The 17,087-nt window shown below is 43.4% G+C and overlaps 1 protein-coding gene across 8 annotated transcripts in view; it reads right to left on the minus strand.

Moving 5' to 3' along the window:
- Positions 1-17,087, minus strand: part of VAV2 (vav guanine nucleotide exchange factor 2) — a 480,427-nt gene that overhangs the window by 27,403 nt on the left and 435,937 nt on the right. For all 8 annotated transcript variants that reach the window (XM_082264462.1, XM_082264465.1, XM_082264464.1 and 5 more), the window contains 2 exons: positions 13,761-13,848; positions 12,306-12,417 (listed from right to left, as the gene is read on the minus strand). In XM_082264462.1, the coding sequence (XP_082120588.1) occupies positions 12,306-12,417; positions 13,761-13,848 (200 nt within the window). The remainder of the gene's footprint in view (positions 1-12,305; positions 12,418-13,760; positions 13,849-17,087) is intronic.

The raw sequence follows: 17,087 nt of genomic DNA on the forward strand, positions 1-17,087 counted from the left end.
CGTAGGGCTACATCTCTCGCTCCCAGGGTTCTGGGGCGCGCTCCCAGTCCCCACAATGGTCTGATTCGGTACAGAACCAATCAGTCATCAGGTCCAGGCCAATGATTTTTGGTCTGGGCCTGGCGATCGGTTCTGACCAATCCCAGACCGACCTGTGCCTGTTATGAATGTATGCAAGGTGAGGTAGTAGATAATAGCTATATTTCACCACGCATACGTTCTGTAGTGAGAGACTGAACCAAAATCCAGCCCGGGTTTTTCCAGCCTCGGTGACAGGCTAGGTTCCGGTCCAGAGATTGTGGGTCACCTGAGTCCATGCTCAGGTGAACTTTAAATGAACAGGAAGAGAGAACAGGAATGTTCTGGCCTGAGACTCAGAAGAGAATCTGAGAGAGGAGCTCCTTTTTGGACTTTGAAAGAAAAAGTTTTTCTTTACCATATGTTTTGTGGGTAATGGGGACCAGCCCCACACTGTATAGTGAGGAAAATTCCTGTATAGTTTAGCGCCGGACGGCAAGGATTTATTTTACTGTTTTGTTATTTTTTTTTTCATATGTGCAAACCTCTGCTGAACAGTGTTAATTTCGTGGACTAAAACCGACTAAAACGTTTTCGTCGACTAACACAATTCAGAGGACTAAAATACGACTAAAACTAAAATGGCATTTTAGTCAAAAGACTATAACTAAAACTAAATTGAAATTTGCTGCCAAAAATTAACACTGGTGCATGCTCAAAGCATAAATAATAACATATTAGATTTTTCACTCCAGGACCAGCAGTAGTATATAATGAGTTTGGAAATTGTAGAGAAATGCTTAAATAATGCATTACAAATTACAATTGAACTACACCCATTTGATTATAGATGACTAAAAGGAGTTTTAGTCGACTAAAATGTAGGGCGTTTTAGTCGACTAAAATATACTGGAGTTTTAGTCGACTAAATACGACTAAAACTAAAACACTTGCAGAAGACTAAAATGGGACTAAAACTAAAATGCCATTTTAGTCCTAAGACTAAGACTAAAACTAAATTGAAATTTGCTGCCAAAATTAACACTGCTGCTGAATAAAGCTGGCAACCCACCAGACTAAGAAAGTACCTGCATGCTGGCCTTATTTTCCTGGAAAAGGTGATCCCTGTGAGCTAATCTCCCACACTGTGTAATGTAAACACAGGCACGGGAAAATATCCTCCCTTCCCTCCTGGAGTCCTTTTCGGTTCCAGCATGAGAGAAGAGAGGATCAACTGTAAGTACACCAAACAGCACACTTACATACACCTAGCTAGGCACATTTAACCCCCCGATTACCCCCAGTTAACCCCTACACCCCCTGCCACATTGCACACTATATATATATATATATATACATATATATATATATACATACACACATATACATATATACAGTATAGAGCGTTTTCGTTGATTCCTGTAATAGTGTGCCTTGTGACCTCATTTAGCAATAGCGACAGTTCGTTTTTGTCCCAAATAGGTTATGGGTATCTGCCACCCCCCCCCCCTAAAGATTTAACCCCTGATCAGCCCCAGTTAACCTATTTATTGCCCTGTCACAGGGTCACTTTTATAGTGTACAGATCCTTTTTCTGATCACTATATATTAGTGTCACAGGTGACATTAGTTAGCGTCAATGCTGGTTAGCGTCAGTCTAGGACAGTGCAGATCCCCACCACATAGTTAGAAATATAATTTAACCCCCTGATCACTCCCAGTCAACTCCTACACCCCTGTCATAAAGTGCACACTATATAGCAGTTTTGCTGATTTATATAGTGTGCCTTGTGACTTCATTAAGCGTTAGGGACAGTTAGTTTCTGTCCCAAATAGGTTTAGGGTACCCGCCACCCCCCCCCCATAAAGATTTAACCCCCTGATCACCCTTCATTGCCCTGTCACAGTGTCCCTATTTTAGTGTACAGTTTTTTTTTTCTGATCACTATTATTAGTGTGTCAGGTGACATTAGTTAGCGTTAACTCTAGTTAGCATCAGTCTAGGACAGCGCAGATCCCCGCCGCATAGGTAGAAATATAATTTAACCCTTTGATAACCAGTAACACACATACACACACTAAAAACCACCATTACTAATATAGTATCTGAATGAATCAATATCTTTGATCTGATCAGAACTATACTAGTGTCCCCAATAGTTTAGGTTTCCCAAAACGCAGCGTTAGCAGGATCGGCCACGGCACCTGCCAGCACCTGCGTTTAGCCCCTCCGCCCAGACCACCCCACCCCACCCAGGCAAGTGCAGTAATCAATAGATTACTATCACTTCCAAAAACACATCACACAAAACCGCAGCGTTAGCAGAGTCAGGCCTGATCTCTGCTAGCACTAGCAGTTTTTTTGTAGCGTTTCAAATAGTCCTCAATAACCAGGTGCTTTTTACCTGTGAGTCACACTAGGTACCTATAAATTTAGTGGCTAAAATTTCCAAATGGAGGTACACTAGTGAAGAGGCCTACAGGATACTGTCCATGTCAGATGAGAGCGATGAGGAAGCCACACTGGCAGAATCAGGTTAAGTATACAAACCTGTAGAGAGCAGTGGCTCCCTGACAGATCGCTCCGACGACGGGGTCCCTGCAAAGGTCAGGCGTACCCGACCCCGTTCTGGAGTTGCTGAGGTGGAGAGATTGCAGGGTGCTCGTATGCAGCAGAGTGTTGGTACTAGTGCCGCTTAAACTTCTGGTGAACTGGCAAGCACCAGCGGCCTAGTACACCCTGGTCGTAGACAAACCAGCACTGCAGTAACACTTGGTGACGTGGCGAGTCCCATAAGTGCAGTTCAAGCTGGTGCGGTGGCTAGCACGAGTAGCGGCCCGCAGCCCCTGAGAATTCGAACACAGGCTTGTAGAGCCCATAGTGTCCTCCCTGATGCGCTGGGATATCCTAATTGGCAGCTCAAATATTCTACAGCACCCGTACTTCCCCTATTCACTGCCCAACCCGGAATTCAGGTGGAAACAGCCAATTTTACTTCCCTCGACTTTTACGAGCTGTTTATCACGGAAGATCTTTACAGATCTATTGTGGACCAAAGCAATTTATATGCTGGTCAATTCATCGCCGCACATCCAAATTCGTCCCTTGCCAGAGAATTCGGCTGGAAACCTATAACGGTTTCCGAATTTAAAAATTTTCTGGGCCTATCCCTCAACATGGGCATAACTAAAAGGAGTGAATTGCGGTCATATTGGTCCACTAACCCAATCCTAACTAAGCGCGTGTTCTCTGCATGCATGGCCAGGGGGAGATACAAGCAAATTCTGTGGTTCATGCACTTTAGTGACAATGAACTCTGTCGTCCTCGGGGAGACCATGGATATGACCAGCTCCACAAAATTCGGCCTCTCGTAAACCACTTCAAGCAGCAGTTTGCAGCCTTGTTTACCCCCCAACAAGTTGTCTGCGTTGATGAGTCCCTGATTAAGTTTTCTGGCCACCTTGCTTTCAAGCAGCTTGTCCCCAGCAAGCGTAACAGATACGGGGTCAAGCTGTATAAGCTCTGTGACAGGGCCACAGGCTATACAGTTAGTTTTCGTGTTTACGAGGGTAAAGATAGCACTGTGGAGCCCCCCAACTGCCCATACTACATAGGGAGCATCGGGCAAGTTAGTTTGGGACTTGGTGTCACCCTTATTCGGAAAGGGGTACCATTTTGTAGGCGGACAATTTTTATTCAAGCATGCCACTTTTTATATATAATATATATTATGGATAGTGTAGGACCCACCGATAATGGGGTACTTTGACGCAGTGGTGGGCTTGAGCACGATATGGCCATATGGTGGAACTAAATCCCCATTTTTATTTATGGATGGTCTCCATATTTGATAGTCATTTTTTTTGCATGGTTGCGCTATTCTTTTTTAATATACATGTTGCTTGGTCCATAGCTGCACCGGCTTTAGATAAACATGTTCAGGGTCTGCTCCCCCAATTTTTTGCTTGTTTAATATATATAATGTCAATGACGACTTTGTGTAAAAAAAAAAAAAAAAAACATTTTTTTTTTGTCATTTTTCAAACACCTGTGACAAAAAAATTAAATATTCAATGGGCTCAACATGCTTCTGAGGTCATTCCTTAGGATGTCTACTTTCCAAAAAGTGGTATTTTGGGGGGGGGTTTGTACTGCCCTGCCGTTTTAGCATAAATTACAGTATTTACACCATAGTTTGTAGACGCTATAACTTTTCCGCAAACCAAAAAAATACGTTTATTGAGATTTTCTTTTTGTCAAAGACATGTAGCTAAATACATTTTGGTCAAAATATATGACAAAAATTGAGTATATTGGATATTTTTTAAAAGACAAAGTATAAAAAAATTTTCTCAATATTTTCGCTCTTTTTTTTATTAATATCGCAAAAAAAAACGCAGAGGTGATCAAATACCACCAAAAGAAAGCTCTGTTTGTGGGGAAAAGTATATAAATAAAGTTTGGGTACAGCATTGCATGACAGCGCAATTGTCAGTTAAAGCCACACAGTGTCAAGTTGAAAAAGTGGCCTGGTCATTAAGGGGGCAAATCCTTCCAATCTTAAAGTGGTTAAAAGAGGCTTCCTTCTGGGATGACAGCCATGCAGACCAATTTGATGCAGTGGGCGGCGTATGGTCTGAGCACTGACAGGCTGACCCCCCACCCGTTCAACCTCTTAAGCAATGCTGGCAGCACTCTATTTCCCAAAGACAACCTCTGGATATGATGCTGAGCACGTGCATTCAACTTCTTTGGTCGACCATGGCGTGGCCTGTTGTGAGTGAAACCTGTCCTGTTAAACCGCTGTATGGTCTTGGCAATCTTCTTATAACCTAGGCCATCTTCATGCAAAGCAACAATCCTTATTTTCAGATCCTCAGAGAGTTCTTTGCCATGGCCCACGGGTTCCAATACCATCTCTAAGCCGATGACACTCAAATCTATCTGTCTACTCCTCACCTCACTCCTTCAGTCTCCTCTCGCATTGCTAACTTACTTACTGACATATCAACATGGATGTCGCACCACTTCCTCAAACTAAATCTCTCTAAAACTGAGCTGGTAATATTCCCTCCCGCCCGTGCCCCCCTCCATGACTTTTCTATCAAAATTAGTTATGCAACCATCAATCCCTCCCCTCATGCCAGGGTACTAGGTGTAATCCTGGACTCTGACCTGTCCTTTCAGCCCCAAATCCAATCATTGTCAAAAGCTTGTAGACTTCACCTCCGCAATATCTCTAAAATTCACCCCTATTTAACAACTGAAACCACCAAGCTACTCATTCACTCCCTAGTTATTTCTCCCCTCGACTATTGCAACTCCCTTCTCATAGGGCCTACCACTTCATAGGCTATCCCCCCCTCAGTCTATCATGAACGCTGCTGCCAGGCTTATCCACCTTACCAACCGCTCAGCGTCTGCCTCCCCTCTCTGCCAACATACAAAGCCATTCGCAACTCTGCCCCGAGCTACATCACCAATCTTGTCTCCAAATATCACCCAAATCGTCCTCTCAAGACCTCCTACTCTCAAGCTCCCTTGTCTCCTCCTCTCATGCTCATCTTCAGGATTTCTCCAGGGCCTCTCCCATCCTCTGGAACGCTCTACCTCAACCTGTACAGCTATCTCCTACTCTAGCTGCTTTCAGGCGATCCCTGAAAACTCATCTCTTCAGGGAAGCCTACCACACCGCCAACTAATCTGCCATCAGCTCATTCCCTACTCTTACCTCTTGTAACACCTGCCCCCCCCCCCCCATTAGATTGTAAGCTCTTCTGAGCAGGGCCCTCTAAATCCTCTTGTATTTTATTGTATTGTATATGTACTGTCTCCCTCTAATATTGTAAAGCTCTGCGTAAATTGCTGGCGCTATAGAAATCCTTAATAATAATAATAATGAGGTGCAATGCTGATCTTCCAGTGACCAGTATGAGCGAGTGAGAGTGATAACACCAAATTTAACACCCCTGCTCCCCATTTACACTCAAGACCTTGTAACACCAACGAGTCACATGACACCGGGGAGGGAAAATGGCTAATTGGGCTCAATGTGGACACTTTCACTTAGGGGTGTACTCACATTTGTTGCCAGCGGTTTAGACATTAATGGCTGTCTGTTGAGTTATTTTGAGGGGACAGCAAACTTACACTGTTATACAAGCTGTACACTCACTACTTTACATTGTAACAAAGTGTCATTTCTTCAGTGTTGTTACATGAAAAGATATCATAAAATATTTACACAAATGTGAGGGGTGTACTCACTTTTGTGAGATACTGTATATTTGCAAATGTTGTGCAACTAAAACCTCAGTTTTAATGCAAATTATTACAGTGTACTTTTATTTTTAGGCTACCTGTTAAGTGTCTATATGTTTAAGCATGCTGTATATAGCAATAGATAATTTAACCCCTTCTGCTGACCATACACAGATGTGGCCTCACAAAAGTGGGCCTTTATCCATGGGGTCGTATAGCTGTATATGTCTGTGCTTGGAGCTCACCGCACAGCATGATCCCAGCACAGAGATCGGGCTCTCACTCAGAGCCCGGGGCCCTGTACTAATGATCAGGACCTGGGACTCCCGACTCTGGGTCACCTTCGCACTGTGAAAGCCTCTGATCAGTCCTTGTGCAGCCTGCCCATGTGTTTACTTTCTCTTCTGAATGTAAAGAAATATACAATGCATCTTCCACACATACAAGGAGGAGTAGGAAGCGCAACCAAGTGCTACGTTTGCCATGCCTTCACGCCACTCCTTGTGGAACTTGCGAGTCTTGGAACACTGCCACCTTGCTGCTCAGGCTCTTGCCCTGCTTTACTCCTGGACATCAGCTCTACAATCCCAGTGCTGCACCCAGCTAGCCAATTGCCACAGACTCCTGCCACGTGGCTGATCAGTCGCCATTCTCAGAGTCTCCATCAGTGGAGTCACCACAGCCTGCCAACCATCTGTCTTCATCTTGTGGCTGACCTGCCGCCATCCACAGCACCTTCCCAGCCAAACGGATGTCCTCTCCCAGTGGCTTCTACAGCCTGATCGTAGAGACCCAGCTGCGACCCTGCCAGGCTCTACATAGTTTCCACCAAGATACATGTTTTTACAATGTCACCAATGTGAGTGCCACCTTTAATTTATCTCTGACTTCAATTGTTTTTAGACTAATTGCACTTAGATGGCGCGGCTTCCAATCCCTTCTTGGGTCAGCTGCCCAAGAAGGCATCGCTGTGTTTATCAGTAGCATGAGAACTGATTTTGGATTGTTCTTTGGTGGCAAATTGTAGTAATAACAAGAAATATACAGTTACATTTTTGAAAAAAATTATTTTTTTTCTTTTTTTTTTACTATTTTGGCCGTTTTGCTTTGATATTAATAAAACAAAAAAAAAAAAAAAAAAAAAAACAAAACCGGAGATATCGGTTACCATTTACCACCAAAAGAAAGCCCAAATTGTCCTGAAAAAAAAACAAGGTATAATCCACCTAGATAGACAAAGTAGTTGCGATGATATGCACAGTTTTACTATTTTAAAGTTGCAAAATAGTGTTTAAGCATTAAGATTTTTTTTACCCTCCTTCACTAAGGGGTTAAGGGCAGGTATGTCTGGAGGCAGCCCATTCCTCTTTACCCATTGCAATATGTGCCCCAACATGGAGGCTCTCATAGCCTACCCTAGATTTAGGACTGCACTTTACAAAGGGGTCATGACGAGGCAGTGCGATTTCCATATATATTTGCAAAAGTTGTGCTACTGAAGCCTCTGTTTAAATGGAATTTGTGGTGTTGTTTATTTTTGCGCTGGCTAGTAACTGTACCAGACAATATATTTTGTACTTACCAAAAAACTGGAGGTTTTTTTTTTTTTTTTTTTATTGCAGAAAATTGCATACTTGTTGCATTTTTCTATACAGAGAAAAACAAACATGGCATCAGCATTGAGGTGTGTGTGAACAGGGACCATAGAAAATAATTGTTTTCTTTGTCCTGTTGCATGTAGACATGCATTAGAAAAATACGTCTTTGTACATGGTGTGAACAAGCCCTAAAATATTCTATGCACATCAAATCTGTGAATTTTTTCATTTGTATTTCTGCTTGCATGCATGATGTGAATGAGCCATATCGCAAGTGTATAATTTATGGTTAATAAGCCAGCAAGTTATAACCAGCAGGGCTCTGTCTTCTTACATTTATTATTAGTTGCGTATCATTGTATAAGTGTACATGAGCAGCTCCTCTCTACTTTCCCCTTTTTAGAACAATATGCAATGATTCTAAAATCAAATATAAAAAAAGTCAACATTTATATAAACAATGTCGCTTTATGCTGCTGGCAACAAGGGCCAATATACACTGCTCAGCCATACATTTATGACCACCCATTTATTTTTAAGTAGGTCCCCCATCTCATCTGCCACCAAAACAGCCCTGACCCACTGAGGCATGGGCATCACTAGAGGTTGGCAAATCCTTTAAAAAGCACAAGTTCACCTTTGGGAACATGTAACATGTTCCACCTGTTTTTAGGGTGGAACATGTAACATGTTCCTACTGCTGTAGCCTCCGCCCACTGCCCCTCCCTGTGACACCAGTACAGGAAGAAGTTTGCCGTACTATTTGTCACTTTTTGAAAACAGTGTGGACACATCATTCATACACAGAGTTGTGTGTGTGAATAAACTACAAGTCCCTAAATCTTTTGCGGCTGTTGGCTTGTAAGTTTCAATAAACTACCACAGTGCAGTGGTAGTTCATTGATTTTTTCCTGTCATAATGTATCGGCTTCCTCGTATGAGGTACAAGGAAGCAGATACACTGACAGGTCTGAACTCTGGTGCAATGCTTTACAGGCTCCTGTAACAAAAAATAAATAAATATGTATATGCAAAAAAAATGTGCATTTATTATTATTTTTTTAAAAAGTGAACTTCTTTAACCACTTAAGCCCCGGAAGATTTTACCCCCTTCCTGACCAGGGGGTATTTTGCGATTCGGCACTGCGTGACTTTAATGGACAATTGCGCGGTCGTGCGACGCTGTACCTAAACGAATTTGACGTCCTTTTTTTCCCACAAACAGAGCTTTCTTTTGGTGGTATTTGATCACCTGTGCGATTTTTTGATCACGCGCTATAAACAAAAAAAGAGCATCAATTTTGCAAAAATAACAATATTTTTCACATTTTTTTATATGAAATTCCCCAAAAAAAAAAAAAGTAAAAATCAAAATGTTTTAACATTTTCGGCCAATTTGTTTTATGCTACATATGTTTGGTAAAAAAAAAAAAAATCGCAAAAAGCGTATTTTGATTGGTTTGCGCAAAAGTTATCGCGTTTACTAACAAAGGGAAAGATTTTTGTCATTTTTGTTGTTTTTTTTTTAACGCGTAACGGCGGCGATCTGCGATTTTTTTTGCGGTACTGCGACATTGCGGCGGACAGATCGGACCCTTGACTGATATTTTTGACACTTTTGGGGTTACCAGTGACATTTCTACAGTAATCAGTGCTATATATGTGCACTGTTACTGTAAAAATACACTGGCAGTGAAGGGGTTAACTTTATTTGAGAGGGAGGGGCTGTGTGTGTCCCTAGGGGCGTGATTCTAACTGTGATTGGCTGTGGCTTGAGGTGTAGTTACACTGATCAACGGTTCTACATAGATGAACCGTATGATCAGTGTCTCTACACAGGGAGAACTGACAGGCAGCTTGTTTACACAAGCTGCCTGCCTTTCTCCCTCTCCCCCGACGATCGCAGAGTGACCGGCGGACATCGGGTCCACTGGTCACACGCGCGGGGGGGGGGGGGGTGCGTGACCACGCGCTCGCTCCCCAGACCCTCCCAGGCTAGTGACGTACCGATACGTCACTCTGCCTGTGAGGGGCTGACCGCCACAGTATATAGTCGTGCGGCGGTCGGCAAGTGGTTAAAGCTGGATACACACTATACAATTTTCTTTAGATTTTTTTCATTTAGATTTACCAAACTATATAATAGGAGGTCAAACCTAAACACTTACAATTTGTATGCAATCAGGCAGGCCCTTGCACTACATAGTTGAAGGTAAATCTAAAGGAAATAAAACAACAAAAGTTGTATAGTGTGTGAGTGTATCCAGCTTAAGTCCTGTAAGTTGCAAGGTGGAGCGGTCATGGGTCCAGCATATCCCACAGCTGACTGATTGGAATTAAATCTGAAGGCCAAGCCAACATATCAGACCTGTTGTTGTGTTTCTCAGGCCATTCTTGAACTCATCAGACCAGGCCATCTTCTTCCATTGCTAACGTGGTCAAGTTCTGATGATCACAAGCTCATTGCTCGTTGTGGTATTCCTCAAATTCTTGAACCATTTTTGCCATGTGGCAGGGTCCATTATCCTGCTGAAAGAGGCCACTGCAATCAGGGAATACCTTTTCCATGATGAGGTGTACTTGGTCAGCAACACTGTATAGGTAGGTGGCACATTAAAGCGACAATAAAGCTTTGTGTTTTTTTTTTTAGGTAAAGTAACAAACATGTCATACCTACCTGCTCTGTGCAATGGTTCTGCACAAAGCAGTCCTGATCCTCTTCTTCTGGGGTTCCCTGCCGGTGCTCCAGGCTCCTCCCTCTTCGATAAGTGCCCCCCATGGAAAAGCTGGAGGGGGGGCACCCGCGCATGCTTGCTCCTGAGCTGCCTTGCCTGAGTCTTTTGATACAGAGCAGGCAGGTCAGCCCCGCTCGCTCAGCATAGCATTTGATTGACAGCAGATCCTGCTGTCATCAATCTGCCCAGGGTGAAGGGAGACAGTAGCGAGAGCCGCTGCTCTCGTGCATTTAGCTGAATCGGATTGGTTTGGGTAAGAATAAAGAGGGGAAGTTTTGAAGCAAAGAATCTTTTTCACCTTAATGTATAGACTGTACTAAGGTGAAAAACCTTAAGGCTTTAGAACCACTATAATGTGAAAGTAAACCCTCCTATCATTTTCAGCCAAGTAAGCTGCCATCTTGAACTCTGTTTAACTTTTAACTGCCATGATGCTGCACGTGATCAGTTATGACACCAGCCATTGGATGGTTTGATAATCTAGTTGAGAGCACATGCAATGTGACAGTTACATTTCCGGCATGTTGTGGGAATGGAACGTTTTTTTTTTTTAAACTGTTAAATTTATGGATTTACTTCCGCTTTAAAGCGGAGTTCCACCCAAAAGTGGAACTTGGGCTCATTTACTTCCTCCCCCCCCCTCCGGTGCCACATTTGGCACCTTTCAGGGGGGAGGGGGGAACGGGTACCTGTTTTTGACAAGTACCGTTCCCCACTTCTGGGAGACGACACCGTCCCTCGGAAGTTTGGCACCCTCCTCCTTCCCCCGCCGCCGAGCCAATCCGAATGCGCAGCGCACTTCGCGCATGCATATTAGGGACCCGCCCGTGAAACCGGCAATGCCATCGGCAGCACCCGACAGCATCGGGTGCATCGGAAACATCGGCTGTGGTGCCAACAACGCTGGACTCCAGGACAGGTAAGTGTCCTACTATTAAAAGTCAGCAGCTACAGTATGTGTAGCTGCTGACTTTTAATTTTTGGAGGGAGAGAGGGGAGGCAGGAACACCGCTTTAAGTAACATCCACATGAATGGCAGGACCCAAGTTTCCAAGCAGAACATCGCTAAAAGCATCACACTGCCTCCACTGGCTTGCTTTCTTCCCATAGTGCATGCTGCTGCAATCTCTTCCCCAGGTAAGTAATGCAGAGGCACCTGGCCATCCACATGATGTAAAAGAAAATGTGATTCATCAGACTAGGCGACCTTCTTCCATTACTCCAGTTCTGAAGCTCACGTGCCCATGGTAGGTACTTTTGGCTATGGACACAGGTCAGCACATTCACAACAAACTGCAATGCCAATTTTTTCTGCTCTCAACACATCAATTTAATGAACATGTTTACTTGCTGCCTAACATATCGCACTGACATTCAGATGCCATTGTAACAAGATAATCAATGGTATTCACTTATCCTGTCAGAGATCATAAAGTTATGGCTGATCAGTGTATTTATATAAAGATTTTGCAAACTGGTCCAAGAGCTTCCTTGACAGCACTTGCCATTGTGCATTCATGAAAACACTTCTGTACCACCAGCAGCGTCAGGTGGATTCTCTCTCGTTTCTTAGACTACATTCAGAAAATAAATCACTTTTTGTCTGTTGAACATTCTTAAAACTACCAGTCTATGGTTCTCTTCCTTATCTAGTTAGAGGCAGCCCCGTTCTATAGAAAGGGCTGACTTACCTGGGGATTTGGGTGAACTGCGGGTGCGGAGCTTGTAGGGGTATTTTAAGGTTGTGTCCAACTGCTTGAAGCTTTCCTTTAGGGAATGTGTCTGATAATACTCCACCAATTCCTAGAAATATCAAAAGCAACTTGGCAATATCCAGACAGAAAACAAACAAACAGCTGCATCCAGAGCAGTATAACAAAGGCACTGCAGTCTCCTGCTGGGCCATAAATAGTTTGGTTTTTCATAGGGTGGATTTAGCCCTGAGGGAAATAGTGTGGAGAATTGTGGGTGTGGCAAAAAAGTGCTGACTGTGGGAGGGGCTTAGAACCTAAGCCTACTCACTGAGTACACAGCAACATTTGCAACAGGCCGTGGAACCAAATAGTACTCCTTAATTACAGTGCCACAACCAGATAAAGCAAAGCCTACCTTAAAGTTGAACTTTAGGTAATAAAATGGGCAAACAGGCATTATTTTTAATGCAGAAGAGACATGCTTTGTCTCTTCTGCATTAAAAATACCAACCTGCCTGTCCACACCTGTACAAGCATATCAGCAATGCCGACCCCCATAAATGCATGGGAGTGATGTCATCTTAGACTAGCCAATTAAAACGGCCACTGTTCGATACCCAGAAGTCGACCGCATAAAGATGTCACGGGCTTGCGAAAGTTCATGGACGTCACAGCGCTGGAGCCAAAGTGAGTGTAGTAAGAAGAAATTCCATTAGCATAGTCACTGGAGCAACCAGCAATTATTCTACAATATAGCTGACAGTATTGGTCAGAAGTATAAAATAGACCGAATGCTATATACAGATCAGAGGTCAGGAGTGCATAACGCACACAGGGCACACGGTTAGGAGTGCGTAATGTACACAGAGCAGTGGTCAGTAGTGTGTAATGCATAGTGTAGGGTATCAGCATACCTGTTTGGATAAAAAATCTATAGTGACTTCTTCAGTGTGCAGTCTTTTTTTTGGGATGATAGCACCGAGTGTATGGATCAGGAGTGCTGAACCAGTACAGATTTCTTTCCCCCCCAAGGTACAGGTTTAATCTCCTCCAAAAACACATGCATTGTCAAACTGGGCTGTCCTTCCTCGGCTGTGTCATGTGACTGAGCCGAGGAGATAAGAATATCTTCCATAGCTACGTCTCTAGTAGCTGTCAACTATCAGACAGCTGAATTCTCTAAGAGGTGTTTGGACCCCCTTATCTACACCCTTGACTTCCTGTCACGTGATTGTATGCTAGAAACCCTCTCATTCATTTACCATTGTATGTGGGTATGGGTACAATGACCTCAGGGAGAGGATGGAGCTGGTACCAGGGAGAACAATCTGCATTTTACAGGTTCAGAGCTCTTGCAAAGACAAGGCAAGCAGCAACCATAGAGATTTACCCGACATGGCAGCCATCTGCAGATGATTGCCAGGGAATCACACCTAACAAGTGTCCACTTACCAATAAACTTTCAAATTTCTTGGCTTCTGTGATGTGGATCCAGCTGTCTTTTTCTACAACCTTGATGTGTTTTACTTCATCATTAAATCTGAAAGATTATTATTTGATAATACATGAACGGTTGGGTGTCTGGGCATGAAATAACACGTAAGAAACTCAATAACTCAGGTTAAAAAGGTTAATTGAAATACACAATTAAGTATTTGCCAGCAATGCCCAGCTCTCAAAATGACAGCTAGGGGTGTAGATATAGCAGCTATTCCAGCTATTACTGTAAAAAAAAAAAAAGTCTGATACAAGGTTTATAAATACTGTAAGTTACAGAGCTGTGGCTACGTGGTAAGCACTTCTGCCTGGCAGCAGTAGGGTCGTTGGTTTGAATCCCAACCATGGCAGCACCTGCACAAGTTTTGTATGTTCTCTCTGTGCCTGGTTTTCTCCAGGTACTCTGGTTTCCTGCTACACTCCAAAGACATGCTGGTAGGTTAAATTAACTCTTGTCTAAATTAGCCCTAGTATTTGAATGTGAGTTAGGGACCTTAGATTGTAAGCTCCTTGAGGGCAGGGACTGATGTGAATGTATTCTATGTAAAGCGCTGTGTAAATACCTGAAATAAATATTAAATGAATACAAATATTGTTACTTTTGCATTTACTCTTTTTCTTCATTATCTGCTTGTCAGTTAGGCTAAGTTTACACTAGCTACAAAAGCAGGCATTTCATAAGCGTTTCTGAAGTTCCACAAAGGCCTGCCAAAATTGTGTGCATTGCAGTATCCAGTGTTGTTTACATGGCTGGGTTAGCATTGCACCTCCCTGTATCGTATGTTGGTACTCTGATCAGTCATTGGCTGTGCCCCCACAAGTGTCGCTTTCTGACAGGATGTCATGTGACATCCAGTTAGGATCCTAAAGCCACCGCCTAGCTGTCATTGTGCTGTAGGCTGGGCAGGAAATGGTTAAAGAAAATTTGTTACTATTTAACTTTTAAGGTAGATATTCTAGGCTACACTGAACTAGTGTTTAAAATGCCGCTGCCCCAAAGCACCTATGCTGACTAACCTGTGTAAGAAAGATGTATATATACATGCCTAATTTCAGCCCACTATGGTCCATATTGGTGACATTACCACTCCAGGCTATAGCAGCCATAGTAATGCGCTCTGCTCTCTCCTCTCCCCTTCAGTTGCTGCTGGCTAACACAGGCAACTACATGACTGGACCTGGAGCAATCTGAACATAGCTAAGGATATCCACAATCCTCAGCCTAGGTGTTAGAAGGGTGGAGGAAACATTCTTAACCTCTTCACCCTACGCAAATATGCGGCCCCACTGCACTGGGTTTTTTTCTGTGGGGCCGCGTATCTCCATTTGTGCTGGGATCCCCAGGCCCCATTCTAAGTATCGGGACCTGAAATGTCCTATTCCGGGTCACCTGATTGCTGTGATAGCCTCTGATTAGCTGTCACAGTGATCAGTCACTGTGAAGCCTACCCCCATTTTTTGTTTCTGAATACACACACAGCTGTATTAACCTCCCTGGTGGTATGATTGTTTCTGATTTTAGGTGCTATACGCGGTACAATTATTTTGCATGTAATTCTTAAAGCGGAGTTCCAGTCTCAAAAATGACTTTGGGCCATTCGCTTGCTTTAAATGCCCTAAAAAAAAAAAAAAAAAAAAAAAAAAAAATCGATAGTCTCAATTTATTTTTTTCTTTACTTACCTTGCTTTTTAAGAAAGTATACTTACCTTCCTTCTACTTCCTCCCTCTGTAGCTGCGGCCCACGCCATCACTTCCTGGTTGCATTGACTCCTGGGAGCTGAACGCCATCGCTCCCAGGAGTCAATGTGCCTGCACCGGCCCCGCTCGTCAGTTCTGGTGCAGGCGCGTCATTCCCTGCTAAACAGCTTCTGGGCATGCCCAGAAGCTGTGCAGGGATGACACGCCTGCCCCGGAAGTGACGAGCGGGGCCGGTGCAGGCACATTCTGGGACGAAGAGGACACGGAAGAGGACACCGAAGAGGACGCCCTGGCTTCAGCTGCCCACACCTGAGATGGCAGTGCTGGACAAGAAATTTTCAAGGTAAGTATTTCTTCTGAAAGGTAAGTGTGACCTGGGACAGTTCAGAGGCTATCCATTCTGGAATGCACTAGCCCTGACTGTCCCGGGGGTATTTTTTTCTAAAGAACTTTTCTGAGGCCGGAACTCCGCTTTAAGGACGAGCAGCCCAAACCAACTATTTACATATGATTTTTTTTTACTGTGCGTTTTAACTATAAAAAAGTTTATATATATATATATATATATATATATATACAGTCAGGTCCATAAATATTGGGACATTGACGCAATTCTAATATTTTTGGCTCTATAAACCACAATGGATTTGAAATGAAACAAACAAAATGTGCTTTAACTGTAGACTTTCAGCTTTAATGTGAGGGTATTTACATCCAAATCAGGTGAAAGGTATAGGAATTACAACAGTTTGTATATGTGCCTCCCACTTTTTAAGGGACCAAAAGTAATGGGACAATTGGCTGCTCAGCTGTTCCATGGCCATGTGGGTGTTATTCCCTCAATATCCCATTTACAAGGAGCAGATAAAAGATCCAGAGTTCATTTCAAGTGTGCTATTTGCATTTGGAACCTGTTGCTGTCAACTCTCAATATGGGATCCAAAGAGCTGTCACTATCAGTGAAGCAAGCCATCATTAGGCTGAAAAAACAAAACAAACCCATCAGAGAGATAGCAAAAACATTAGGTGTGACCAAATCAACTGTTTGGAACATCCTTAAAAAGAAAGAACGCACCGGTGAGCTCAGCAACGTCAAAAGACCCGGAAGACCACGGAAAACAACTGTGGTGGATGGCCGAAGAATTATTTCCCTGGTGAAGAAAACACCCTTCACAACAGTTGGCCAGATCAAGAACACTCTCCAGGAGGTAGGTGTATGTGTGTTATAGTCAACACTCAAGAGAAGATTTCACCAGAGTGAATACAGAGGGTTCACCACAAGATGTAAACCATTGATGAGCTTTAAAAACAGGAAGGCTAGATTAGAGTTTGCCAAACAACATCTAAAAAAGCCTTCACAGTTCTGGAACAACATCCTATGAGACCAAGATCAACCTGTACCAGAGTGATGGGAAGAGAAGAGTATGGAGAAGGAAAGGAACTGCTCATGATCCAAAGCATACCACCTCATCAGTGAAGCATGGTGGTGGTAGTGTCATGGCGTGGGCATGTATGGCTGCCAATGGAACTGGTTCTCTTGTATTTATTGATGATGTGACTGCTGACAAAAGCAGCAGGATGAA

The sequence above is a fragment of the Pelophylax lessonae genome (assembly GCF_965119305.1).
Source record: "Pelophylax lessonae genome assembly, chromosome: 7".
Classification (NCBI taxonomy): domain Eukaryota; kingdom Metazoa; phylum Chordata; class Amphibia; order Anura; family Ranidae; genus Pelophylax; species Pelophylax lessonae.